General features: G+C 42.0%; 1 protein-coding gene across 1 annotated transcript in view; it reads right to left on the reverse strand.

Annotated features, from left to right (window-relative positions):
• LOC120548254 (ankyrin-3-like) overlaps positions 1-27,892 on the reverse strand; it is a 100,142-nt gene that overhangs the window by 9,601 nt on the left and 62,649 nt on the right. The window contains 21 exon segments of the mRNA XM_039784373.1: positions 878-1,021; positions 1,621-1,752; positions 2,011-2,085; positions 3,003-10,238; positions 11,523-11,604; positions 13,704-13,730; positions 14,265-14,352; positions 14,354-14,385; positions 14,872-14,997; positions 15,153-15,381; positions 16,573-16,669; positions 17,005-17,212; positions 17,425-17,636; positions 17,965-18,119; positions 18,984-19,208; positions 20,134-20,166; positions 21,001-21,110; positions 21,781-21,831; positions 22,647-22,749; positions 25,514-25,525; positions 27,071-27,194. Of these exon segments, the coding sequence (XP_039640307.1) occupies positions 878-1,021; positions 1,621-1,752; positions 2,011-2,085; positions 3,003-10,238; positions 11,523-11,604; positions 13,704-13,730; positions 14,265-14,352; positions 14,354-14,385; positions 14,872-14,997; positions 15,153-15,381; positions 16,573-16,669; positions 17,005-17,212; positions 17,425-17,636; positions 17,965-18,119; positions 18,984-19,208; positions 20,134-20,166; positions 21,001-21,110; positions 21,781-21,831; positions 22,647-22,749; positions 25,514-25,525; positions 27,071-27,194 (9,501 nt within the window).

Consider the following 27,892-nt stretch of genomic DNA (forward strand, 5'->3'; position numbering starts at 1 on the left):
AGGGGATAATCATGCAAACTATAGAAAAGGAATAAGGCAAGGCGTATGCAAAGGAGAAAAAAGAAACAAAACATGAAATGGAGGAAGAGGGAAGAGATTGTTTAGTGTGAAACATTCTTGCACAAGAAGACAATGAATGAATAACATGACTCAAGGATGTGTGGTGGAGGAGGCATGTGAGGAGAGGGCAACACATGACTCTATTAGTTAAGAGCTGTTATGTGCTGTCATCAGCAGTAAATACTGCTGTGGGAAGGTGATGGGAGGCAGGACAGGAGGAGGAGGAGGGGGAGGAGGAGGCATTCTGGTTTCACAGAGGAAGAGATTCTCTCATCTATCCAAGGAAGCTTAGAGGAACTGGAGGAGAACTAGGAGAACTAAACTAAATGAATAAAGAAAATCAGACTCTACAGGGTTATTTTTACTCAAGTCAGACATAATTGAAAACGCATTTAAAGCAGTACGTAGTACGCAGCATGCACTTAGAATGGGATTTTTATAGTGGATATTGCTCATTTGTGACCACTGGATACACTGTTACACTGATTTGTAGAGGAGTATTCACCCTGATTTAAATACAACAGAAGCCAATTCAAATCAGTGCAAGTGTTAAAGTGCCATTAAAACATGGCTATAATTTAATAAATTGAAGAGCAAGAAGGATTGTAAATACCATTATCATTTCTATGGCAAGTAAACTGTAATGCATGGAAATCAGAAATGCATTTGGGGAACATTAGGAGCCAGTTGTCCAAACAAAATCCAGCTTCTCTAAAGTTCTGCACCAGGACTATACATATGTGATCCATGCTTTGGCACAACAACAAAAAGGTAGCAGGGAGAGGTAAGAGGTCAGCTAGACAGAGCTAAACTTTACCATCAGCCTGATCCCGGAAAACAGCGTTATCATCGGCAAAACATCTCGTGCCTGAAATGTTACCATAGTCAAATATTGGGCCCTCCAGTAAAGTCACAATATCCATCCGATTGACTTTGGTCAGCACTGAAGTTAAGGCATCCGCTGTGGAAAAAAGGAAGACAAAAAAATTTAATAAGTCACCTGAAAAAAGATTAAACAATGTTTATAAATTTGAGTTAAACTGCTCATTCCAATGTTGGGATGGTGCAATAAACACAATAAGCCTATTCTTAAATGTAAGCATCTTGCCCGGATTGGTACATGAGGATTTCTGAACAGATGGCAGGTTAGATAGATGAAAAGTCAGACAGAAAGGGAGTGAGCAGGATAGACAGGAAGACAGAAGTTAAGTTGGACTACAGACACTTGTGAAAAAAAAACTTAATTTAGTGAACTAGCATTAGAAATTGGACTTCTCAAGTTGATTAACTTTTTTTTTGTGGTTGGGGCGGGGGGGGGGGCATTTTAGACCTTTAATTCCACAGTACAGATTAATACATAAAAGGGGAGAGAGAAGGGGAATGACATGCAGCAAAGGGCCACAGAATCGGAGTTGAACCCGCTGCGTCGAGGAGTAAACCTCTATATATGTGCGCCTGCACTACCAACTGAGTTAACCTGGCCACTGATGAACTTTTTAGCCATAAATTAAGACAGAAAGAGATACAAAGAGAGGAGACAGAAAAGTATGATTTTCTTACTTGTGGCGTTCTTTCCTTCCCGACTGACCCATTTCTTAAGTAGCATGAAGCTTTGTGCTGTCAGAGAGTTGGGGTTCTCTAGTCTGACGTGGTTGATCTCATCCACTGTGAAGTTCATCTCCCGAGCCAACTCTGTGATGGGACACAGATAGCAGCTCATAAATATTAAAACTTTAATGTCAGTCACTTAATTCACAGTGCAAACGCACAGGCTGCAGATATTTGTATTTCAAAATGTCAAATAAAAAAACAGCATAGAGTCTTTGTAATTGACTCGGTTAGCCTGAAGATGGCAGTAAATAACACGTTTGAGACTGACGGGGCCAAAAAAAAAGTTAGATAGAAGGGGATTAAGAGAGAGAAAAAGATACAATGCAGAATGTTTTTCACCTGTCCAACTGAGTCCCAGGTGATCTGCAACAATTGCCATGCGCAAGTCTGTTCGCTCACAAGGACTCTGGGGACCTGGGAAGATAGAGGACAATCACTCATCAATACCATTCACATTCTTCTCCCCCTATACACTAATTTAATCCTCAAATAAACATGTCAATAATTTTCCTTTTCTGGCCACTTATTCATCACAACAACATTTATCAAGATTGTGTCAAAAATATTTATATTACAATGGTTAGGATATTAGTGTGATATCGCTGTAATATAGGTTCAATTATTTCCCCAGGATGGCAAGAAAAGGATATTTCACATTAGAGACATTATGGGCAACTTAAATATGTTCATAGAGTAAGTGGTTTTCTGTGACTGTTTGTGGTATGTATCCTCTAGGCAGGCAGTAACTGTCATGAGAACCACACAAAACAAAGCATAACATGACTCTCAACAACAAACTCATTGATTCTACAAATCTAGGGCGGAAAGGTCTATGTTAAAATCTAAAATGTCAACATGCAAAGACGCTTTGTGTGTTCTTTGCCAACACTAGTTAGTTTAAATGACAATTTATAGCATAAACAATTCTATAAGAACAAATGACTACAATAACTTGGTAGCCACCCCGCACAGACAGACAGACAGACAGACAGACAGACAGACAGACCAGGGAGTTGTCAAAAAAGGGACTGGTTGTGCCAGTGGACCAGTCACTACTACTGGCATGCTCAATCTACTACGTGAAGGTTTAAAAAGGTTGAAAAAGGGCAACAGAGAAAAGAGAATCTTGCAACAAGGACAATACAGTACACAGTACATCAATGACAAAAAATAAATTTAAATGACAGCTACTGTTCTAAAGAGAATATGTAAACACACCACAGGCATTCCAGTCAATCCATTAAACGATCACAACGATGTCATGCAACTAAAAGTGAAATATATAAATATATATAGATGTATTTTAAACATAGTGTGAAAGTTTTACAAACTAGGCTTGATCTCCGCGATGGGAGGCGTTCGAGACCCTGTGAGTCCCTGACTGCCCTCCTTCCCACCAGTCCGCCTACTCCTCCTGCTCCTCTCACTGCCGGAGGCCCTGTCCGTCGTCGCCACCTTTGCCCTTACGGACGCGGCCCCGGCCTCAGCCCTCGAACCTCTACCAGACCTGGATGAGCGGGAGGGCTGGGAGGGCTGGGAAGGCTGGGAGGCGTCCGACAGAGAGGTGCTCCGGGAGGTGCTGTCTTCCTCCGACTGCTCTGTCTGCGTCTTTTTCTCCTCGTCTGACAGGCGGTCCACCAACTTTAGCGTCTCCCCGCTAATGCCTTTAAAGTATTCGATGGTGCGTTTACAAACCTCACTATGGTTCTCCTGTCTGTCCTGTCTACATGCTCCCTCAATTGTAACATTGCTGACCAGATGCCTGTCTTTCAGTGGTAGCCTTGAGGGCAACTGTATGGCTGCTCTCCCTGTGTCCAATGCTCTTGTTGGCTGTGAGGTTGCCCGAACTGAAACAAGTGAGATAGCTGTGGCAGCAGGGCTGCTCTTTTTAATATCCTTGATTGGTATTCTAGACCTGGGTTCTACTTTGGCTATGGCTGGCTCTCCTCTTTTTCTGACCTCAACCATCACTGCTTGTTTGGGCTTCTGTTTGCCTATGGCGGTTCCCTGTGTATGAAATGACCACCCTGATGCTTTAACTGGAAGCCTCGACTTGGGCTGCTTCACTTCACTTTCTTTAATGGTTTCAGTGTTCTGCTCCTGTGCTTGACTGCTGTGTACTTCCACTCGCTCTTCCAAATCCCTACAGCACAGTGTTTCTATCCTGCTAGCTTTCTGAAGAGTGGGCTCAGAGGAGGACTGCAAATTAAACACCACACTACCACATTGAATGTAGTTGGCCTGAACACTGGAGGACTCAAGGTTATTGTTGTTGTTGCAGTTTTCAGTAGGGTAATCTCTTTTCTCTAACTTGGGCTCAGTGTGTATGCTGGACTGGCTATCTGTACACTGACCCTCTAAACTGATGTATTCTGGCACCATCTGACCTTCTGACATCTCAGTTTTATAATCGGTGAGATCCCCCGAGTCTTTTTTCACAGTTATAGAGGCAGCTATGCCCATCTTAATTGGAGTGCGTAATTTGGGATCAACCTTAGAGGCTGTGATTGTGCATGAGGAGGCAGTCTCAGCTATGGCTTCACAGGTGGGGGCATCAGTACCGGTGTAGCCAGTGTCACTGCCAGGCTGTGCAGTGCTGCATTTTGCAGTTGTTGCTGCTGGTGTTGTGCTGCTGTCTGTGGTAGTATCTATAACCTTGCCATCTACAGTGGCCCTCTCCCCTGACTGAGAGGAAATTACCCCCAGGATCTTGCCCCCTCTCCCCTTTTCCCCTGTTTTAGGGTCAGAGGAATGCTCACCAATCTGGAAAAACTGAAGCCTCTCTTCAACAAAGTCCCGCTTGCTCATGTCAATAGCACCACTGCGGGTCATCTCAAACATCTTCCCTTCGTGGAAAGGGAAGGGGTTAGGCTCACTAGTCGGTGTGCTCTCATCAGTCGGTGTTCGAGCGGGGGTTGTGTCAGGTGTTGTAGCCTGTGATTTGTCCTCCACCGATAAACCAAAGGGCTTGGGGTCCTCATCTTTTGTTTTGGACTCAAAAACTCCATCATTATCACCCCCTTTGGTGGACCAGGGGTCAAAGTCTAGGCCTTTGGTGGCAACAGTTTTAAAGGTTGAATTCAGCTCCTCTTCAAGTTGGTAGCCAAAGTAGTTTTCTGCAAATGTCTGCCTATCTGGATGTCTTCCTTCAAGGGTATAATCTTTTTCATCTCCACTGGCTGAAGATGTCTTGGGTTTAGTCTTTCCATTATCCCCTCCTTCCTCACATTTCTCTTCCTCTATTACTTCAAGCTTGGACTGACTAAATGAGCGGTCGGTAGTTTTTCCATCATTGGACAGACTAGATGTTTTAGGGTCTTCGCTCAGTCCATCATCCTCATCCTGAAGGTCATACCCATCTAAAGAGTCTACTTCAGTAGCATCTGTGTCATGGGAGAACTCAGCAGTGGATGCTATGGAGCAGTCAGTGATTGACTGGTCATTGCCATTTTGTTCCAAGTCAGCATCCTCCTCCTTTACAACACCATTGATCTCAGACTCATTATCTCTGTTTTTCTTTGATTCTTTGGGTTTCAGGTGTTTGTCTCCCTCCTCTTTCATTTTGAAGGTGTACTTTTTGACTGGGATGGGATGGAAGACAGACTCATCATCACTGGAGTCGCTGTTATCAGCTCCCGGGGGAATAGGGGATGGAGGCTGGACCCTGATGATCGGCTCGGCTAAGAGGTGCCTATCATGTTCCTCTTGGAGGTTCACCTCCATCATCTCCGTCTCTGCCTCAGAAGAAGCACACGACCCCCTTTTTTCAGGGTCGGACTGCTCTGCCTCTAAAGGAGGAGGAGGAGGAAACTCTATATAAGCCACTCTTCTCTCCTTTGACTTCTGTCTCTCTGCATCCTGTTTTCTACTGTGATTCTCTGAGAAAGCTGGCTTAGATGTTTCCCTCGAGGGCTCCTTGTAGATAAAGGTCTTCCCTTCTTCCTCCTCAGACTCCTCTGGGATAGGGCTTGGCATGCCAGGCATGAAGCCTATCACCGAGTCTGGTGTTCTTGAGGCCAGACTCACTTCCTCTGAGCTGGGGGTCTCAGGGGTAACAGGACTTTTCCCAGAGCCGTCCATGAAAGTCACTTGTTCTAGAGTGTCATCTTCTGGACTTCCTTGAGGAGATGGAGACTGATTTTGCTTGACAGTGTAAAATGCACCCCTAGTCTCATGCACTGTCCTACTCTCATGGCTTACTATCTTTTTGTACGTTCCCAACTGCCCCGAGGCTGTTTCTTTCTCATACTGCTTTCCAACTTGGATGCTAACATACACAGGTAAGGGTTTAATATCTTTGAAACCCTCTGTGACAACTACAGGAGTTACTTCATCCAAATACTCTGCTTGGTCACTATCAACACCGTTACACACTACATTTGAAAGGCTACCATCTGATGAGTCTGTGGATTTTCCTAATGATGATCCTCGAGTAGACTTGTTGGAGTCAGAGCTACTGTGTAACCGATTTCTAGCTAAAGTAGGTATATGAGACCCCGCCCTCTCATGTGGTTCAACAGAGGCATCTAATTTTAAAGTAGTGGATTTGTGATTTTCGGAGAAACTAGATGGCTTTCTTACAGGAATTTGTGATTCCGAGTTTTTTTTTAGACTATCATTGCTATTTGGACTTTCTCGCACAACAAATTCTGTGTAGATTATTTTCTTGGTGGTTTCTTGTCTTTGGGAATCACTATTATTGCCATCTTTAATAGAATCATGGATTAAAGACTGAGATAGTTTGGGAGATTGGGGTTTATAGTTCCCGTAATCTTGGCTGTCCCATGTTTTAAATAACTTTTTCTCTTCCTGATCATTTCCACTGGTCTCATGCTTGGGTGAGAACTTATTTGATTCCCTATCTAGACATCTCCTCTGGTTTCCTGGACTGTCGGGGGTTTTTGGAAGGTTTGGACCAGCAAACACCTGATACACTGGTAGCTTACTTTCCTGGAGTTTCCTGATAGGAGGATTTGAATTATGGCCACCCTGATGACTCCTATCTTGCCTTTGAGCCTCTTGCTCAAACTTTAGCCTTACTGCACTGACTTTGGAGGATGACATTTGAAATGGTTTAGGGCTTTCACCTGTGCTTCCCTGCAATTTAGCATCACCTTGTTTTCTTGAGTCTGAATCACTATACTGAAGTAACACTCTTCTCTCTGGACTGCTGGGCAAGCTGGCACATTTCCTGTCACTGGAGCTGAACTTGTCTCTTAGCCTTTCTCTGCTCCACTCTTCCCCACTACCCCCATTCCTATAAGCTGGCCTCTCTGGACTACTGTGTGTAGAACTTGGCCCTGATCGTGATTCTCTGAAGTCTGGTCTTCGAGATTTCTTCTCTGGAGACGAGAGCTCATCGTTGAGCTGTTCCGTTTTATCACGAAAGAATTGAGATACCTCACTGAGTTTTTCCTCTGCCTCCTTTACAGTCCTGTCCACTCTGTCCTCATATATGAGCTGTTCTCTGTCCTTATTCTGTGTGTCATCTGACACACGCATCCAAACTGATTGCTTTGGGCTACCAGGTTCAGAAGAATACTGCAAAAGTGTCATTTTGTCAAAGTTATCATCAACATTGGCCATTCTTCCAGATTTGTCAAACACATTTCTCGACGACCTAAAGACATACTCTGTCATTGGCCCAACTGATCTACCCTCACTGTGACTGCTTCGGTCTGGTGAGTGGAAGCGAGACCTATCTCTCAGATATTCCTCTGTGTCCGAATGAGACTGGTCAAATTTCTCAGAGAGTAGCATTTTCTCTGCAAAATTATAAGATTCTCCCCTAAGCTCTGATGATTCATCATCATTGTACTCTACAGATTGCTGGCTAAGTAGCTTTAGTGCTTTGTAAGAGTCATCTGCCATGAGCTGGGCTGAACTAGGGCGACTGTCTTCTTCTTGTGACATGGGTGTGTTTATTCTGGGGCAGTCAAGGTACACTGGAAGCGATTCCTCAGGCTCCTCCTCTTCCTGTCTATTCCCTGGATAGTAATACATTTCCTTCTCTCCATGGTTTTTTGTCTCTCTGATGATGACCTCTGTTGGTTCTGTTTTATTGCCTTTTTCAATGTGAACCTCAATTATTCTTTCAACCTTAGGTTTGGAGTTGATGTCTTCAAGGACTCTTGTTTCCTCATTGCCCGACTTGTGCTCAAACAGTCCAGCCAGCTCTCTAGAAGGGTCCTTGCCTGACTGAAAAGCCTTCATAATGTCATGCACAGACATAGTTTCCTCACACCTCTCTGATGCTGATTCTTTGCCAGGTGGTTTATGGTAAACCATTCTAGTGGTGGTTGTGATGTGAGTCTCCTCCTTTACCCTCATCCCTTTTCCCATTGGATCCTCATCAGGGCTGACTTTTATTGAAAAGCATTTATTCTGATCTGGACTTGATGTAGCTTGATGCCCTTTAGAATCTGAATCAATGTATCTGACAGAATGTGCATCCTCCATTGCAGGTTGTTTATTATCCTCTGGGGACTCATAGCTCCTGATGACATGAACAACCTCAGTCCTAGTCTCAGTGATCATTGGGGGAACTGGGATATCCTGGAAAAGGGCCTTGGGGCCCATGCCTTCTGCACTCTGAGGGGCAGAGGGTGTCCTTTCACTCCGGGTCTCAAAGCCACTGTCTGAGAGGGGGCTTTTATCCTGTTCATGCGAGATATCATCAGGGGAATCTAGCACGGTGTCTGCTCCAAAAAGCGCATCTGCTACTTTACTGATCTCTTTGTCTGAAGCTGAAGAGCGCATGTTTGTTGGAGGCATTTTGAGCTTGTGCTCCTGAACAGCTATGGTGGGTTTCAGGACACGTTTCTGCTTTTCCTTGCCTTCTCCTTCTCTCTTACCCTCATCTGCTTTAGGCTTTGTGTCATGCATTTTGGAGAAAGAGCTGCTCCCAACATCATTGGCCAGGTAGTCAACCACTTTGGAGAGATTGAAATCTCTATCTGGTATTGTTTTTGATTTGGCTTGAGGAACCACAGTCTCATATCTTGGCGGATAGCTCCAGTTGCTTGGTGGTTGTTCAACTTGTACTTTTGAGAAGTGTATGTCATCCAAAGAACCCCTTTTAAGGGAAACCCTACCATCCTTCACAGCATCTTTAGTAAGGATTTCGCTCACTTTTACCAAATCTTGTTTTACTTTCTCCACAATCCTATATGGCTCCTCGTCCTCTATCTTAACCTCTTTGGAAGAATCAGACTGAAATCCTTTACTGGCTGTGGAATTTGGGTCTGTCTGCAAAATGGCTGACATTCGTATCAAGTCCTCTTTCATTTCAGCTACATCCTTCAGAATCTCTTGGCTGGATGACAGTGGTGATGTGGTGTTTGATTTCAGGCCAGCAGAAAAAAGAGGGGATTTGATGGGGGAAAGAGTTCTGGCAAAGGAAGACTGCATCTGAGTATTCACCTCGACGGGCACCGTCTTTCGAGGGGACAAAAGGGCAGCAGCCGACTTGGACACCTCAGGTAACTTTTTAAACTGGGGTTCTGGCAGCACATTAATAACAGAGTACACTGGAACAGTCATTGTACTAGATGTAACAGCAGTTGTGGCATTGGGAGGGGATCTTAGAGAGACATAAAGGGAATTAGAAGCTGATGATCTAATGGACTGATATGAGGAGGATGCGGAAGAGGATATGGACTTCAAGGTGCCATAGCCTGCAGAACAAGAATTAAATGTTTTTTCAACCTCATCAAAGGCTGCATTGACACTTGTAGTCGCAGCATTGGTGGTTGCTTGTATTCTCTCTTGAAGACTGCTTGTGAGAAGAGATGTTGGGGATGAAGAGCGGTACTGTGTAGGTGACACAGTTCCATTGATCAGAGCTGCAGCACTTGGAGGGGTGTTGGATTTAAGTGGTGACGAAAGAGAGGAGAACAGGTTTCTTGCAGGGCTGGTGACATCCTGGGCAAAGGAACGCACAGAGGAGAGACCAGGGACTGTTTTTATGGGAGAGGAGGAAGATGCTGTGCCACTAGAGCCCCCCATAACGGTCTTGTATGGCAGGGGTAAACTGAACATACTCAGAGAAGATTTGGGAGAGGTTGGTGGGGTCATGCTTATCGATGTTCTCTCAAGAAGAGGGCTTCCTCCTCCAGAGACAGTTATAGGGGAGGTCCTAGCAGACAATGCTGCCAGTCCTTTTATAGATATAGGATCTGGGGCGCTTTTACCTGGTGAGGCCAGGGGACTATGGCTGACCTGGACTGGGTACTGGGTTTGCTGGACTACAGTTTTAATAGGAGAGGAGATGGTTCTGTAAGTTCGGATGGGAGAGGCCATGTCACTAACTGACTTTACAGAAGAGGCAGGTGATCCGGGGATGTTGGTCTTTATGGGAGAGGCAGAGTTGATGGACCAGACAGACTTTAATGGAGAGGCAGATGGCGTGTTGGATGACGAACTGGAGAGGGAGCCAAACCCAGACTTGGCTTGACCAGGGACGGCGACAGGAACAGGCGACCACGCCTGATAAGATCTCGTTGAAAAGACAGGTTTGTGAGGGTAGCTAGTAGGCTGTGTTCTCGGCGAGCTTCGATCAGTTGTTTCTTTAACAATAATTTAAATCAAAAGCAATAAGGAAGTAAACAGAAAATGTAACAGAAAATAATTTGAAATAAAACATAAAAACCAGAAAGAGAAATTTGAGTCAGTCAGAAACAGCATTATTCACAGCAGAAAGACAAAATTCTATACATGAAATGTACAGAAGGTCCCTATTCAAAAACCAAGGATGATATGACAGATGATGGTCTAAAATCAGTGAGTAATGACAAAATACACCCGATAAAGAACAGAGCATGTATAGGAACAAAATGCTTGACATATGGTAGACTTGACAAACAATGACATAACCAAAAAATACAATTCCATTGACTTTTGATGTGTTATTTGCCTCCTTGCAACAGTGCCTTTTACTGTACATGTTTGATTGACATGTCTTTATCCTTTCGTTTGGTTAATTTTCAATGCCAGAGATGACCCCACAAGTGTATACCATTAATAAAGAAATATCACTTTACTTGTTCGGTCATGACTTAAAATAAAATATGAGGTTGCACTTCACAAAAAGTAAATCAGTAAATCAGCCATTCATGCCTTCCAGTATGCCCTGCAATTTAGAATTGTCTCTGTTTCCAGTTTAAAAAACATTTCTCAAATCATACCTATGAATATATTTTAAATCTTTATTGGATGAACAAGGCTGGAATAATAAAACAAAACACAGACAACACCTCAGGATTTGTAAAACTTCCTTGTTCCTGATAATACACAAAGTGTAGTATGAAAGCTGCCCATAAAATGCTTGCTCTAACATCAATCAAGTTAATGTAAAGTGCAACCTGTTACCACACTAAAATACGCAGCCGCACACAATCATAAAGCCAATAAGAGTGAAATGGCCACTAAAAGAATGAGAACAATTCAAAACAATATTTTTATTCAACATGAATCAAAACATTTTTTTGTTCAAATGATAAATGATGAGACAGACATTGATTCCCAGTGTTTCCACAAATGTAAAATAACATAACAGTTGAAACAGGGACACTTTTTGTCAACATGGGGTGGGTAAGCAAAGCGTAACACACAGTAAACCATGCAAATGTTTGATGAATGACGATCAAATGATGATCAAAGAGTATGTGTCAGGTGAACAGAATAAATGATTAATGAACAATTTTTTTCAGGTAGATCTCTTTCTATACTATGGGTATATGAAAGGAAATATGTACACTTTATAAAGGGACCTTTAGACACTAAAACTAATTAAAATCACAAATATCTGAAATCAATAAAAAATTGAATACAAGTAAAAATGGGAAACTCACTCGCTGCTGGGTCGGTCAAATAGCTGTAGCGCTTACGCAAAGCTAAGGAGGCAAAGGTATGACGTCGTTCTGGCTTTTCAGTCTGAAACAAACAGACAAACAAAAAAAGAACAAAAGATGCTTTAACAAAAAATATGGTGAAGTGTGATTCTGATCTATCAGAATTAGGTCTAAATAATAATGTTAACTTGTTAACTTAGATACTGCAGTGCATGAATACTGTCCTGTTTTTAGTGAATCAGCACATGCTGTTAGTACTGGCACAAGGAGGCACTGCAGGTGTACTGTAGTGTCTCCTCTGGAGAGTAATGGACTGTTTCCCTGCATCTCTTCACTCACTGCATTTCTCAGTGTCATAACTACGGACACTATGTGCTCTGTCTGTATGGCCTACTCCAGTAAGAGGTAAGCAAGAGCAAAATCCAACTTCCAGTTCGGTCCGGTGTGTCAAATAAATGTCCTCTTATCATGAAGATGCGTTCCTGAGATCATCATCATTAAATAGTGGTAATTTTATCAATTTCAATATATAGGACAGTGGTACATATTCAGCCCAGTCTCGAGAAATTATGTTCATATTGGACAATTCTGCATTACACGATTTACAGTGTAATTCAGTGTCAATGCAGTTAATATGCGTGTGGCCTTTATGTAACAAGGCGAAATGTAAAGGTGTAGAGGTTGGCGTGATGAATGTGGGTCTAGTGTGTGTATCTTTCATGCCAGTGATCAAAGTTTTTCTGTTATTCTCAGACAACCATTGTTGACTTTTTAACCAAAACCTTTTGCAATCCTTAAGCAAGTTGCCTAATCTTTACCATACCGTAATCATACTGTAGTTGCAACGTGTGGTTATTGTTGGAATACTATTTTTTATGTTGGCGCTAAACGTTCATAAATGCTGTCCCTGAACATAATCGGTGTCTAATAATCTGGGTTCTGAATTGTCCGATATCAACATTCTGTCTGCCAGGTGGGTTGATATATTTATGTAGAAGAAAATATCACACATTATCACCAGTGGTGGAATGTAACTAAGTACATTTACTCAAGTCATGTACTTAAGTACAATTTTGAGGTACTTGTACTTTACTTGAGTATTATTATTCTCTGCTACTTTATACTTCTACTCCACTACATCTCAGAGGGAAATATTGTAGTTTTTAATCCACTACATTTATCTGACAGCTGTAGTTACTTTACAGATTCAGATTATTAATACAAAATATAATCAACTAATAAGTGATAATGTATTGTTATAGATTAAACTACCCAGCATTATATAAAGTAATTAAAATGAGCTCCACCATTACCAGCGGCAACATTAAAGTAATGAATACATTAATAATAATAATAATTATTATTAATAATTAATAATTATAATGCAATATTATAATATATAGTATTCTGAATTGGCCATTCTGCATATGTACTTTTACTTTTGGTACTTTGAGTATATTTTGATGCTAATACTTTTGTATTTTACTTAAGTAAGAGTTTGAATTTAGGACTTTTACTTGTAAAAGAGTATTTCTACACTGTTGTAGAAGTGCTTTTACTTTTATTTAAGTAAAGGATATTCCACCACTGCTGGTCACTACATATAATTTAAGTACTTAAACACAAAAACAGTCTTATCTCCTATAAATGTTGTGGCATCTAGTTTAGAGTTAGATTTCTCTGTTACACACAAGCCAAGGGTAAGGAAGGGAAAGCCCAAATATAACAAAACCATGACTAAGTAGAAAATTAGAAGAGTTACGGTTTCATCTTTAGCTGACAAAAGGTAGCATAGTCCGTGTGAAACTTCCTATGAGTTAATAGTAAGGATGGAGACATGGTGATTTCCTGTTGGACATGTATGGAAAGGAAGATAGAGATGAAAAACAAGCTGAGGTGTGGCACGGCAATTTGCTCCACTGCACTTTTGGATGAAGACGACAATAAATAAATCCTTGCTGATTAAAACAACTGCCATTTCCACTCATGCACTACATGGGGTCACTTCAGCAATGACGTAGCGGTGTAAAAAAATGTGCAGTAAGAAGCATCTTTCACACCAAGGTACTGTACAGCGACAAAATATCTGCGATACGCATATTTACAGCATCTGCAGTAAAGCCAACAGAAAGGACAACAAAGAAGAAGCAGTTCCATGTGATGATGAAGAATCTGTTTTACCTCATCATCAGGATCAGACTCCATATCCTGTGGTATTCCAAGATGCATTGCAGGAGAGGAGAGAGATGACACAGTGGAGAGCAGGGGCGTTATAGTGAGCGGGAAGGTGGAAATAAAATTCAGGGGATGAAAATGGAGCAGCAAAAACAACAAAAAGCATCAGAAATAATCTATGGGATTAATACAAAATAAACAGCAAAATAACAAAAGCAAAAGCAAAATCATTTCAGTTTCTTGTGATCAATCAATACCACAACAAACAAACAAATGAGAAGACTTTTTTTTTTGCATAATTCTTATGTACCCACATTGAGCCAGGCAACAGAACAAAGCACGATGTGCATGTGCGGCTGCATGTGTACGTTGTGGGGTCTTATGACTGGCACAGGCTTTAACACTAATAAAAGACACAAGCAGCAGGCAATCCTTTCTAGACCAAATGAACTTCAATGGCTCCTCTTGATGTCAGGACAACATCGCTTTCTGTATTTCAATTTCATTTACACTTAGATGATATGATATGGCCTAAAAGGATGAGGTAATCAAACATGGTGATCCTACCTTCTTGTGGGTTGGCAGTGTGATATTCAAATTGCATATGGCAGTCTGTGGAAGGCCTTTACTGGATTTCCCCCCCCTCCGAAAAGAGGGGACCACACCCCCCCCCCCCCCCCCCCCTTCCCTGTGGGGGGGGGAAAAAAAAAGGACGCACAAAAAGAAATAAAAAAGAGAAGGGGGAAAAGGGGGGGGTTTTCTTCTTTTTACCAGTGGAGAGGTTTTTTAAAAAATAAATTTTTTTTTTTTTTATCTTTTCAAACTCATTGTACATTCCTAATTTTGGAAATTGTCATACCGTATGTAAATGTATGAAGCTAACAGGCAAATTGTATTTAATTTATCATTCGTCAGCATGCCAAAAGACTAAGACAAAAATTTAGTTACAGTGTGTATCTGTGATCTGTGAGAACCACATAATCCACTGCAAAAGAAAATTGCTATTGCTATGAATGTCAGCCAATTATTAGAGGAAGCTCTGAATCATCTTCAATCCTGACAATTCTGAAATATTTTAATCAGCAAGGCACATTTAAAAAGGAGACCAGAGTGAATAACATAAACAGAAAATGCTAGCGGAGAGAGAGGGTGATAGGAGGGATACATTTTATACCTTCACGTTGAAAGGAAGTCTGTTTTCCTTGAAGGAATAGAAGTTAAAAACCAGCTGCTGCCCACTTTTGGTGAGAGGGGACAGGTTGCCATAGCAATCCACATGGATAGGCTTGCCCTCGAGAACCTACAGAAGTGCATTGACCAAAAATAAAGTAACACAGCTTAAACACATTCCGGAGACCTGGTTGATCAAACTGTAAACTGCATTTCAATAACATAATAATGCTTTTTTTCCCATTTGTCAATTTGTTCTTTATCCACATGAACCCACAACTCCACCTCAATATCTTTGCTCCGGGCCACTTCCTCAAAGTTCTCCTGCTGCTCAAGGGTCTTGTCCACCTTGTCGTCTGTCATGCAGAAGCAGCGCAGCCGAGCCTCAATAGCGTCGTTCATCTTGGCGAACACCACAAACTTGGCCAGGTACGGCACGCAGATCAGCTCCCGGTATAACTGAGACGCTAGACTCACCGTCTCAGGAATCTGGTGACAGTCTGCGAGCCAGAACCTGTGTAGGAGAGAGGAGATGAGAGGGGGGAAAACACAAAAAAGATAATAACAAATCTGGAAGTCAGCCAAGTGAAGAATTTGCCTCATATTACGATGACCTACAGCCTAATAGTGTAATTGACCATCTTAAGCAATAAATCAAACAAGCTGGGTTATTTCTCTGAAGGGTCAACACAAACACATGACAGCTGGTTAGTAATCTAATTACAGAGCACCAAAGGGCATAATATCAGGCTGCACACTCGCCACATGATCCCAATCTAGTTAGGATGAGAATTCATGACTTTGCCTACTGTAACCAAAAAGTTCACTTGCTGAGGTCAGTCTGAAAGCCTGCCTCAACAATGTAGTAAGGACGTGTAACATTGTTAGCATACAGGGTCACAGAGAAAATGGTCTGTTTGAACACTAAAGAGAGCATCAGGAGACAAAAACCTCATAATCAGGTCACTTAATTAATTCAATTAAAGTTAGCCAATAACATGTAGAGTCAGACAAGAGGGGAACACGCTCTCCTTATGTGTATAGTGAAAGAGAGATGATTGGGAAAAATTAGACGCTGAAGTCCGGAAAAATTTACTTCTGTCGATTCAACTGACAGTAATTGGAGTTTTTCTCTTGTGATAGATAGGATTCACTGCCAATTTCTCATTGCTTACTGGTACTGCACAGTCACCAGTTTGAGGCCGACTGAAATGTCTTCTGGCAGCGATTTAAATTTGCAGTGATTTACTTGTTGTATCTTCCAGAGTGGTAGGACCAAGGCTGCAGCTAACTATTATTTCCATTATCGAGTTAATCATTTGGTTCATTAAAATGTCCGAAAACAGTGACATTTTAAACCTGGAGCCATTAAATTCATTTTATTTTGATCGCCTAATCAACGCATCTCTAGATAGGACCAACATGCACTTCATTTCTACAAGAAGAATAAGAGAAACTAAACTTCACTTTATGACATTTTTTTTTATGAGGACACAACACTGAGCCATATAGATCAATAAAGTGCTTTATTTATCCAAATGGAAAATGTGGGGCTTATTTTAATTTACTATTAAAATTTTTGTAAAACTATTCTATATTTTATGTATGTATATTACCCAGCTTTGGAGAAAAATAGTTAAAAGGTTTTTTTAGTGATCCAATACATGGCACACTGTAAAAACATAGTAGTATGTGTGTGTCTCACCTGGCCGACACATTTGTGGTGAAGGAGACGCAATCAGTTACAAAGGACAGCGGTGTGGTCCCTGTGATGTCCTCCCACTGGGCAGGGGACGTCCCTCCTGTATGAAACAAGGGTCCAAAGATGAGCTCACTGTCTTTGTAACCTTGCCAGTGTTTTAGCTTTCGTAATCTTCATCCTTTCATCTTCTCAGCTCTTCATCTTCCCTCCATCGATCGGTGGCTTCTGACATCAAAGTAGGCCTGATGTGCCCACGGCTATTCAATTCATAGTGACTCTGAGTTGCTAACTCTGTTTCATGTATAAATGGATGAACAACTATGGCTGGTGTCACATATCACACTTTATTACTTGCAAGCAAGGCCTGCAGTAGCATTTTGGATAGAGGTACTGCTACAGTATTGTCATGCTCTAGTTATCTACAGGTCTACTCGCCTGTGATGCTGCAGAGCAGACGCAGGCAGGGTGCAGAGTCGCCTCGAAGGCCACTGGGATGGCCTTCTGCCGATCGAGGTGGGACAGGGATCGTCATAGTGATCGGCTTGTGGAACTTCCTCCTCCTGGGCTCTACAGTGACGATGGGGCTGAAGGTGGCTCTGTTCCCAAGGACCGCCCTTGCCATGTCATCTGGCACAGGCTGGGCCTAAACAGAAACACAGGAAGAAGTGTTCGGTCAAACTTTTCCTGAACTTTCTATGAAAATAAAAAGTACGGGCATGTGAGGAAGAATCAAATATGTAACCAAAAAATAGGTCATGTATAAATAAACAACAGGTCAGTGTACAGTATTTGCGACAAAAAAGCTGAGTCATGAAACAGATTGAATTTGAGCTGATCCAAGGAGTCCTGCTGTACCTGCAGGCCAACACGGATCCTCTTGGTGAGCGCCCCTTGTGGGAATGAGGCCTGGACCATGGGCACGGTGCTGCTGGACAGCAAGCCTCCATCAGGGCCCATGTGGTTCGACTCCTGCTTGATCCGCGACACCACAGCAAAATACTGAGGAAAATCGCTGGTGACGATGCGGCAAATGCGCTTCTTCTCCAACTCAATAGGACTGTCCAGCTCTGTGACAGAAAATATTACTTTCAGAAATGTGATTTTAATGGTCACTACATACAAATTCTGACTTTAGAAATGCATTTAAATGATAGGTACTATTGAGGTACAACATCTTGGTCAGTGTCACTACAAAAAGGCTAAACAGACTGAATAAAACTGAAAAATGGAGTGAAAATCTGTTTCCTAGGTCACCGGCTGACATATTGCCCTGGGTTATGTAGTATAGGTTTTCCTGAGGGGTTCAGTTCACCTTCATCCTGTGGACAAAAAAGCTGTCTTTGTACAATTTATTGTTAGTAAATGTTAGAGCCCACTGAATAACCTTTCCTTTACCTTCATCCATTCCAGTAAGCAGCTCAATGAGGTCTTCTGGTCGGGCGTCAGACTGGTGCTCCTTCCACGTGTCACCATTGTCACTCCTCAACACAATCAGCTCCCTCTCTTTCCCCCGCATGGACCCAAAATGAGGGATCTCCACAATGACAGGACTAAAAGAGAATACAATAAAACAGTCTGAGGAAATGAGTAAATGAAACCACAAACGTTAGGGCAGCTTAGAAGTTTTAAGAATAATTACTGGTTTATAAGGCTGGGTACCGAATTCAATACTTTTTAGGCACCAACCGAATTGCATCGAAAGTATGGAGTATCGAAAAATGCCTCGTCATTCAATACCCAATTTCAATACCTAAGGATTAAATCTCATCAGCGTCAGAGAGCCAATAAGCATGGAGTATGCTTCTACCAAGATCTAATAATGTTTGTGATTGGCTGTCTAATGTTACACGTCGTAGAGACACACAGGAAAAACTCTACGTTACACAGAGACGGCTCATGCAGTAGAAACATTTTAGGCCTTGTATTATTTTATAGGACAGCTGAAGACATGAAGGGAGAGAGAGAGGTGGGAATGACATGCAGCAAAGGGCCACAAGTTGGAGTCAAACCTGCGGCCACTGTGTCGAGGAGTAAACCTCTGTATTTGGGTGCACGCTCTACCAGGTGAGCTACCCAGGCGCCCAAATAGATAAAATGATTTGTGCCGTAATGTGTAATGTGGCAATTTTGTTTTCAGTTTTGTTTAATTAAATTGGTATAAAAAAAAAAGTATCGTTTAGGAATCTGTATCAAAGTCACGGTATTGGTATTGGTATTGGTATCGGTATCTGTATCTGTATTGAAATATTTAATAACAATACCCAGCCCTGCTGGTTAATAAGCTGCACTGGCAAACTATAACCATTTGGTGAGTCATGATATTTTAAGTAGATTTTCCCCTTTGATTTGCCCCTTGGCCTGCTGAAAACGGCAACTCATCAACACAAGGAAAAAGAAAGTCCCAAGTGTCCTACCCGAGGAATTGAGCCCCAGCGGGTCCAACCTCCACCAGCCGGCTGACCAGCCCCTCTCCCTCCACCATGGGCGGGGGGTAGGCCAGCTTGTGCCTTTTGGCCAGGCGGCAGGTGATGCGCGTGGGCGCCGTGCACTTCCTGGGAGGTATGATGATGCGCATGCCATTGTGGCGGCTGCCTCTCATGGAACCACCGCGGGCATCCACCATGAAGCTGACCAAGAACCTGCATAGTGAAAAGGAATAATGTCAGAGGAGGAAAAGACATAAACAGAGAAAAAAGATAGACAGAAGCTATACCATGGACACAAGTGAGGAAGACGATTCCCATGCTGTGATCACTCAAACAAAGTAAGGAAAAGAGAGAAAATAACAAAAATAGAGAAAGAGACAAAACGATAGGAAGAAAAAAAAAACTGATGCTTTGAGTTCTGAAAGGTGGCAGTTCTCACCTTCGCCTGCCTTAATTTAGAACATTAAACACTGTCTGAAACTAAACAGGGTGCGAATGAAGTAACAGAATGTTCAGTTTCCATTTCTGAGGCTGACGGTGAGACTGTTGCCAAAGATTCAGTTCCTCTAAAGCAGCATTCAGTGATCAAATATTAAAAACACCTCCACAGATGTTTTACCAAGATAGGGTTAATGTGATTAATATGGGATGTGTCTTCAAATTAAGACCACATTTTGGCATCCCGTTAATATAATCATTGGCACAAGTTAAGAGTCAGGATGGAGTAGGGAAAACTGTATTTTTCATGAGCAATGCTTATGCCTAAAGCCAAATGTCGCTCTTCTTTTCACTAAAAGGGTTGTGTTATGCACTGTATGGTTGCATTTTCTATACTGCATGTTGGAAATAGCAGAATCCCTGTAAGGTTTTGAAGAAGATGTATTGTAAATATGCACTGTATGAGAAAGACAGATGGCACATCAATGAAAAGACTTCCAACCACGTTGACTACACACTAATATCTAGGCAGTGCAAATGAAACACCAGACCACACAGATGAGACAAGCACAGAATGGAGGAGTAGAGGAGGCTAAGAGGGGAAGAGAGAGTGGCGAGAAGAGAGGTAGAAAGACAGAGGTGGAGGAGTGAGTGACATCACTGCGGCATCATGGGTGAAAGCAGCAAACTCAGTCATCACCTGGAGTCATACTGAGGGAGCGGGGAGGAGAGGCTGCAAAATAAACACAATGGAGGCAATGCAGGAGGCAAACCCCCAGAACCTAGTTTTAGTATCAAAGTTTCACAATCACTGTTGGGATCTGTAATAACTGCTGAAGATGAGAGAAAAGGGTGGAAAACCAAGGGATAAAAAGGACAAAATGACAATGAACAAAAAAAAATAAAAAATAAAATAGATACAGGTATATAGACAGAAAAACACACAAAGCCTAATAATGAGTCAACCAAAACTGGACATGACAGATCCCAGTATTTCATTTCTAAAGCAAATAAATTATTAAGCATTTAGTTCTGTGCAAAGACAGCATTGTTTATCTAGAGCAGGCTTTATAATGTCGTATATATTCAAAGTATGTGAACGACATGGGAGCAAAGTCTTATCACTTTATCCAAATGAAACACACAAGCCACTGTACCATGAGCTCACACAGTCTGTACTTTGTATCCGTGAGGACAGAAAAAGAGATGATGTCAGTGAACATGGAGGTGACGTCTGGACCATGTCTCCAGTCTTATGGTATGACATGAGAGCTTTAGAGGATGGACTGTGTCTTTGTCGCTGTAATGCAATGTGTACAGTAGCAGCACTACAGAAATCCCACAGCCCTGCATCATGTCTGCATCAGTGCTGCAGGGTTTGCTGAATATTGACTCGTAGAGGGAGAACAAAAGACAATACAACAGCATGTGTGCACAAAGCACAGAGAATGTGTAATTTATGCAACCGTTATGCGGATGTACATGCAGCTTGTGTATGTGGTGTATGTGTGTGCATGCAGGTAAACATATCTTGACAGTTCGGATAAGACAGTGCAGCTGTTCTTACCCAGAGTGAATAGGGCTGGACACAGTGTTATGGCTGTGGTCCATAGTGTCCGGAGTCCAGCTGTAGCGCCGCATACACTCCGAGCTGTAGTCTCTGGTCACAGCCAGGTGCTGGGAGAAGATAGAGGTGAAGAGAGGAGAAAGAAAAGATAAGACAGAGAAAGAGGAGGTTTAAGAGCGTGGGAAAGGCAGATAGAGATTAAGGTGAAAGAAGAGGAAGTTGGAATAAAGGACAGAAATAAAATAAATAGTGAATGGAAGGAAAGTGGCACACCAAGAAGACAAAAGAAAGCTAATTATTAACCCTTGCACAGACATAACAGTTGATAGACATGACCCTCCCTTCTTTTTTTCATGACCCTCAAGTCATACATGTTATGGAGCAATGAGCTGATAACATTTCCGGCTTCTTTACTCATATTTGAACTAAATTTGTCACCAGTATCTACAGTCTCACCAGGTTTAGGACAAAAATATACACTCAATAACACAGTGAATGTGCTACACTGAAACATACAAAAGTTATGTGTTGCAATTATGATGCTTGAAAAACTAGAAACCAGCTTTAATAAATCATTTTGTACGTGAATCGAATCCTGGGAACTTGTGTACACTGAAAGTAGCATGAGAACGACCATTCACTAAACACAGACTAGCACAAAAGAATGAGATGAGGATGCCATGGACCCAAATCAAACTCAAGAGCAATGGGAGCAGAACCACAGTGACTGAAAAATAACAAAACTGACGAATGAATGAAGCATCCATGAACTCTTTATACCTTATTGAGTGGGTCAACCAAGTAGGAAATGTCTTTACAGACACTCTGAAGCTTAGGGGAGAAGAGAGACAGTTCAGAAGTCACACAGAGGGCACTGTGCGGTCCAGACGATTGAGTTTGTGGTGCTTTGTTTCACTGAAGGATTCAGTTTCCAACAAAGAAAACATGATCCTATCTCTGTGAAGATGAGATGGTCCTACGATTTAGTCAAACAATCCCTTAATAACTGAAACTTCATCTACCATATGTAGCTGATTATAGTACGATGGCACTGAAACGGACCACCAAGGAGGAAGAAAATGATTTGACCTCATGTATATTTTCAGTTAGATATAATATCAACCCTTTCATTTTGTAAAGGAAGTGAGTTGAGGTGCATATTTTGGCCATGTATAGTTTGAGATATTGGATGATGTCATTGAACTTGTAGGAAATATTACTAATGTTTATAATAAGAGGTTACAGTTTCTGTTTTTGCTCCTGACCACCAAAACAAGTGTTGGGCAAGCTAGACGAGCTCTGCAGAGCACTGTGTTTTTTCCGTGAGAAAGCAAAGAGGGGGCCTCCCAAAGCCCTTAGGTTTGAATAAACTCTTCGTCAAGGTGCTATACACTCTCCCTCAGCATTTTGGCATAAGAAAGCATGGCATCAACACTGCTTCTGTTATGACCTTTGTGCAAGACAAGTAAAGCTACCTTGCTTTAATTCTACCCAGCCTGTTTTTTTCACCAAGCCACTGACAAAAAGAAAATAAGAGATGCCAGGGAATTTGGTGAAGATGAGACATCTTTAGACAGCTAAAGATACTAAGGAAGGAAAAAGTGAACATAGAGTGAGAGAAAGAGAAAACGAGAAATGGATCTTACCGTGTCCTTTGTAGGCGCCAGAATCTCTTCAATCATCATACTGTCTCGTGCGAAGGAGCTCCGGTTGAGTGTGTTGGACCTATCCGAACTGAAGGAGCGGAGGCTACATGTTACCACGTAACCCGGCGCCGTGGGCAACAACAAGTGACGGGCAGGGGAACACGACATAAAACAAAAAGCAAGGAATCCATTACTACATGCAACCTCCAGGGAACTAGGTTTTTCACTTACTGGACAGAGAGAGTCCAGAAGTTATAAGTGGAAAATAGAGAGAGGCTGGAGAGCCTGCAGTTGAACAAGGATAAGATAATGCAGCAGGTTATTCAGAGATGGAAATGCGAGTGAAGTCAGTTTGTTTGCATTAAGAGATAAAGGGAAAGAGGAACAGACTGAAAGAAAACACAGATGGCTATTGGGACCATTTCTATATGAAGGTGTGGTTGGTGTATTAGATTATTACATCTATATTATTATAGATTGGCGGACTGTATGTGTAAGCACCTGGCTGTGAAGTCTCTGCAGATCATGTATTGACAGTAAAAAGCAATAAAGTTTGCTCAAAAGTGTTTCAAATGGTTAAATCTGACTCAAGCTCGAAGACTGACATTGCTTTATTCTAAGATTAGCAGCTGACCTAGACCTGTTTCTGAGCAGCAAAAACACATAAGGGAAGCTGTTCTTCCTATCTGTCTTGCTGCAGTCTGCTTTAAGGCTGTGTGTGTGGTGATGTGTGCCTATTTTTGCAGCCTCTCAGGCCCCCTTGGGTGCTGTAGATTCCTTTCAGTATTTTATTTGGTCTTTGCTAAAGGGATTTGATCAGGGCAGAAGAACCGAAATGTTTATTTGAACGCATAATTCACAGAATTTTTTACTTTGGCAGATAAATAACGTATATGAGTGTGTTTTTTGAGTTTGTTAAAAAGGATACAATCATAGTGACAAAGCCGACAACTCTGTGCCTTACTTTCTCAGCATGTATACTGTATGTCTGTAATTATGTGTCCAGTGTGTGAGTACGGAGGGGGGAGGGGGAACGGGTGAGGGAGGGGGAAGAAAATGCAGAGCTCAGCATGTTTGAGTGGGCACACTATTCAGCACAGAGAGAAGCCCTTTATTCAGCACAGCCTGCCTAACCCACCATCGAAGTTACCAAGCAACTCTGTACGACCTGAATGGACTCGCTGGCATGGCAGCACCGCGTTACCCCTCTCCACACCCCCTCCCCCCCATACCTTCTCTGCTCTCAGCCGCACTCTGTTTGTTCTTCACAGCTTCCTCCACTTTTTCATTCTGTCCATCCTCCTCTCCTCCCTAAACATCCAAGCTTTTCCATTTTCTTGTTTCCTTCCTTGTAGCTCATTATCTTGGTTTCCCACTCTATTGTCTGTCATCTGTGTCACCAGGACTCGTCTTTATAATGCTGTCCCATCACCTCTCCCTCTCTATAATATCTCCATTGTTACCATTACTCTACTGCAGGGGTCTTAAATGGTTTTAAGCCAAGGACCCCTTAACTGAAAGAGCAACATTAAGTTGCATTAAACTGGGCCAACAATAACTTGTGGGCGGCCTAAAGCCTTTATACATACTGTAACATTTTAGTGTGTAGAATATTAAGTAATTAAAATAATAAATTGTTGGCATGATTTTATAAATCATGTTTTAATGTTAAACATACATGTGGCACGGTGAATCCTTAGGATTAACTGTATCTGTGGACGGCTACCTTGGTGACTACCTCACCTATAGGCCAGTAAGCAGTGAATATTTATATTTGCTAATAATATATTGGTTTCATGTTAAGGCGTTTTAATTTTTGAAAAAAACTTTCAAAAAATGTACAATTTGGTGGCCCCCCTGCAGTAACTCTGAGGACCCCCTAGTGTCCCCGGACCCACTGTTGAAGATCTCTGCTCTACTGTATTTACAATTCATTCTATCAAAGACTTGTTTCACTTTTCCTCTGTCTTACTGCATTCCTCTAACCCCATTCTTCTCTGTTGCCTTCCTTCCTCTTTCCACACCACTCCATTCTTTTTACTTTTGATCTACAGTCTGCCTTGCTGTAAACTACACTTCCTATTATCCAAATGACTTGTTTTTTTTCTGTCTTGCATCTCCATTTATATACCAAGCCATCAGTGTGGACTTGAAGAGAAAACAGTTTGAGTCATTGTGTGTCCATGTGAGTGTTTGTGAGTGAATGCATCTGTATATGAGTGACCGAATGCTGGGCAAAAATTCCAGAGAAATCTCAGGTTTTAAAGTTTCCATCTCTGCAAACCATGATTTAACTTCCAGAATAATCCTGAATAAATCTCCAATTACTGACATGTCAATGGAGCAGATAAAAGGGGTGTATTATTAAAAAACTCATGTGTTTGATCCCTGGAAGTTACACTCAGTGGCACTACAAATAGGAACAAGCCACATCAAAAAGTTATGCAATTATTCCACACAACTCAAACTGAAGAAAAGTCTGCAAAAAAGTGTGGCTTTTATTTTATACATTTCCAGCAAGATTGGCTCTTTTCCAAACCTGCATCAAAAAGTAAAAACATTTTCATTTTGCAGATGTGATGATTTAGTGAAGACAGATGAGAGAATATGGTGAATGTGAAAATGGAGTGACGATCTCAAAATACAACACGTAACAGCAACAAAGTGACAAATCTGTTACCACAAACAGAACAACAGCAACACTGGATGACACCAATGTACAAAGGATGACTCGTGGTTTGGGTTAGCGGTTTTATGGGGGTAGGGTTGGGGTTAAACAGTGGTTCAAGGGTCACACAGGGAAGGGAGCGGGTACCATTCACAGCTAATGCTGCCTACTACTACTACAACCACTACGCTTTTCTTACCTGAGTCTAGGGCTAGAATGAGGAACACGGTGCAGGAAAACAAGGAAAAGAACAAAATAGAAAAGTGAAAAGCAAAGCATTTTGAAGACATTCAAGCATGATGCGGCTTTCTTTTTTTCCTCCCATATGACATTGATGCTGTGCTTTTGCATGGTTGTATGTTACGACTAGGCCCAAGCGCTGCTAGGTTTTCCTGACTGTGTGTGCGTTTGTGTGTGCAGCCCAGTCAAAAAGCAAACCATGCAATGTCGATGTCATAAACAGAAAGGTAAGGAAAAGAAAAGAACTTGCTCAGCATCATACATTCATAGATCAACGAATTACAGTATGTCACAGCATTAGATTCACATTCCTGCAATCTCAACAATTTCAAAATCTATTTCAGCTAACGAACTGTTCTTTTACTTCATAAGCAATTACACTGAAGCAGCAGTATAAAATGAACCGTTTTAGTACTTGTAGCTCTTATTTTCTAGCAGATGGAGAAAATACATTTTTACAAAAATACCTTTCTCTGTAGTACCCTTAAACACCAATAAACTGTTAACAATTGTAAACAAACAGAAGTTTGAGCAAGTAACTGAAACTTCAAACCCTCAAATGTGGTCACATACCTCTTTTAATTAACATAATTTGAATATTTAAACTCCTAACAACAATTCACATCATTCAATTCAAAACTCTTTCCACGAGGCTCAAACTCAAACAAGCTTGTTTACATGGAATATCTCCATTTAATTCAGTGTTTCCCTTTGTATGCTGTGGCCTGCTGATGCATGTAGCTTCCTGTCACGGTTATTGTAGTGGTTTTTATCAATCCAACAATCACAGTACATCTGCCATCTGTCAGTGTGGCTACAATACACTCTGGGGCTGCACAACACTTGTCCTGTGTGGTGCCGATGTGTTTTCACTGGAGCCTGCCAGTTTTCCACTACATACTTTGTTCACTATTTAAAACTGTAGGTCTGTGCCGAATCCTGATGTGCAGCTGTTCACGGAGAGTATCAAAGGCATCACAGTTCAAAGATACAGCTTATATCACTTGTGTTACACTATGGGTCATTTGTAATCTTTGCCTGGGTTTGAATGAGGCCACACAAAATGCTGAATCATTTTGTCAGGTTGAATCATTGGATGGCAACTTTCCAGCTGCTTTCTCCAGCGATTTCCATTATTCTGTTTTTGTGTGTGAGTGTGAGTTTGTGTGTGATAATGTGTGTGTGTGTGTGTGTGTGTGTGTGTGTGTGTGTGTGTGTTGGAGGGGCTGCACATTATATTATCTGTTTCAGGCCAACATGTGTGTGTGTGTGTGTGTGTGTGTGTGTGTGTGTGTGTGTGTGTGTTGGAGGGGCTATACATTATAGCATCTGCTACAGGCCAACATAAACATATCCATATCAGATATGGCATCATAAATCTGTGTGCATAGCACACATAGATGAGCATCAATAGCAAATATAAAAACAATATGGTCACAATATTCTAAGGACAAGTTGGATGTAATAGTTACAGAGCACATCAGTGGTTTTTATAATATAAATGACAGGTGCTTACCTGGCTGAGCGGGCTCCTATGCTGAAACCCATATAACCCTCCTGTGGGAGAGAGTCATCCCCCAGCTCTTTCAGGTCCTGTGGTCGCAGGTATTTGTCCGTGTCCCCGGTCATAGCATCCTCGCCTGGTGGGGGGGGGATGAAATCATAAAATCCTCCTGTTAACTTCAAAAGCCCATCCGGGCAAAAAGAGGCGATGCGGCACCTCAGGAAGAAAAACAAGCCCTCACTGCCGACATCAGTCTCTCGCTTATTTGATTATGGTAGGCTACTGAGAGGAGGCCTTGGATCATTTATTAAACCCAACATACCTCACTGCAACTGCATAGCCCACTGCAACTTTGTCTATTCATTTGACTATGACAACAACGACAACAACAACAACAAAAACAACAATAACATAAAGCTGATTTGACTTGCTTGACTGTTTTAGAGGTTAGACAATAATAATTTCACAGAAAAATGTCATCAGAATAATCAGCAGCAAAGCCACTTTGCGGTATGTCTAGAGCTCTCCTGTAAAACCAAACGCAGCTCATTTCACTCAAACACAGAGCGCAGCAGAGGGTTTAACCACGACCAAAGCCTGAGCACAATAAGCAGAGAATAAGCAGGCAGTGCAAGCACCGCACCGCACCTCTATCGGCGGACCGGTGAACGATGACACGCCGGTCAATGAAGCCGGCGGAGCGGCGACTGTGCTTTCCCTTCTCCCTCATGTCCGGCTCTGTCCTGCCTGCAACACTGTGCTCCTTCACCGCAGCCCCTCCCCCTGCCTTCAATACTGCCGCACTCCAATCAGACACCAGCAAAAGTGTCAAGT

Source organism: Perca fluviatilis, chromosome 19, assembly GCF_010015445.1.
Source record: "Perca fluviatilis chromosome 19, GENO_Pfluv_1.0, whole genome shotgun sequence".
Lineage (NCBI taxonomy): Eukaryota > Metazoa > Chordata > Actinopteri > Perciformes > Percidae > Perca > Perca fluviatilis.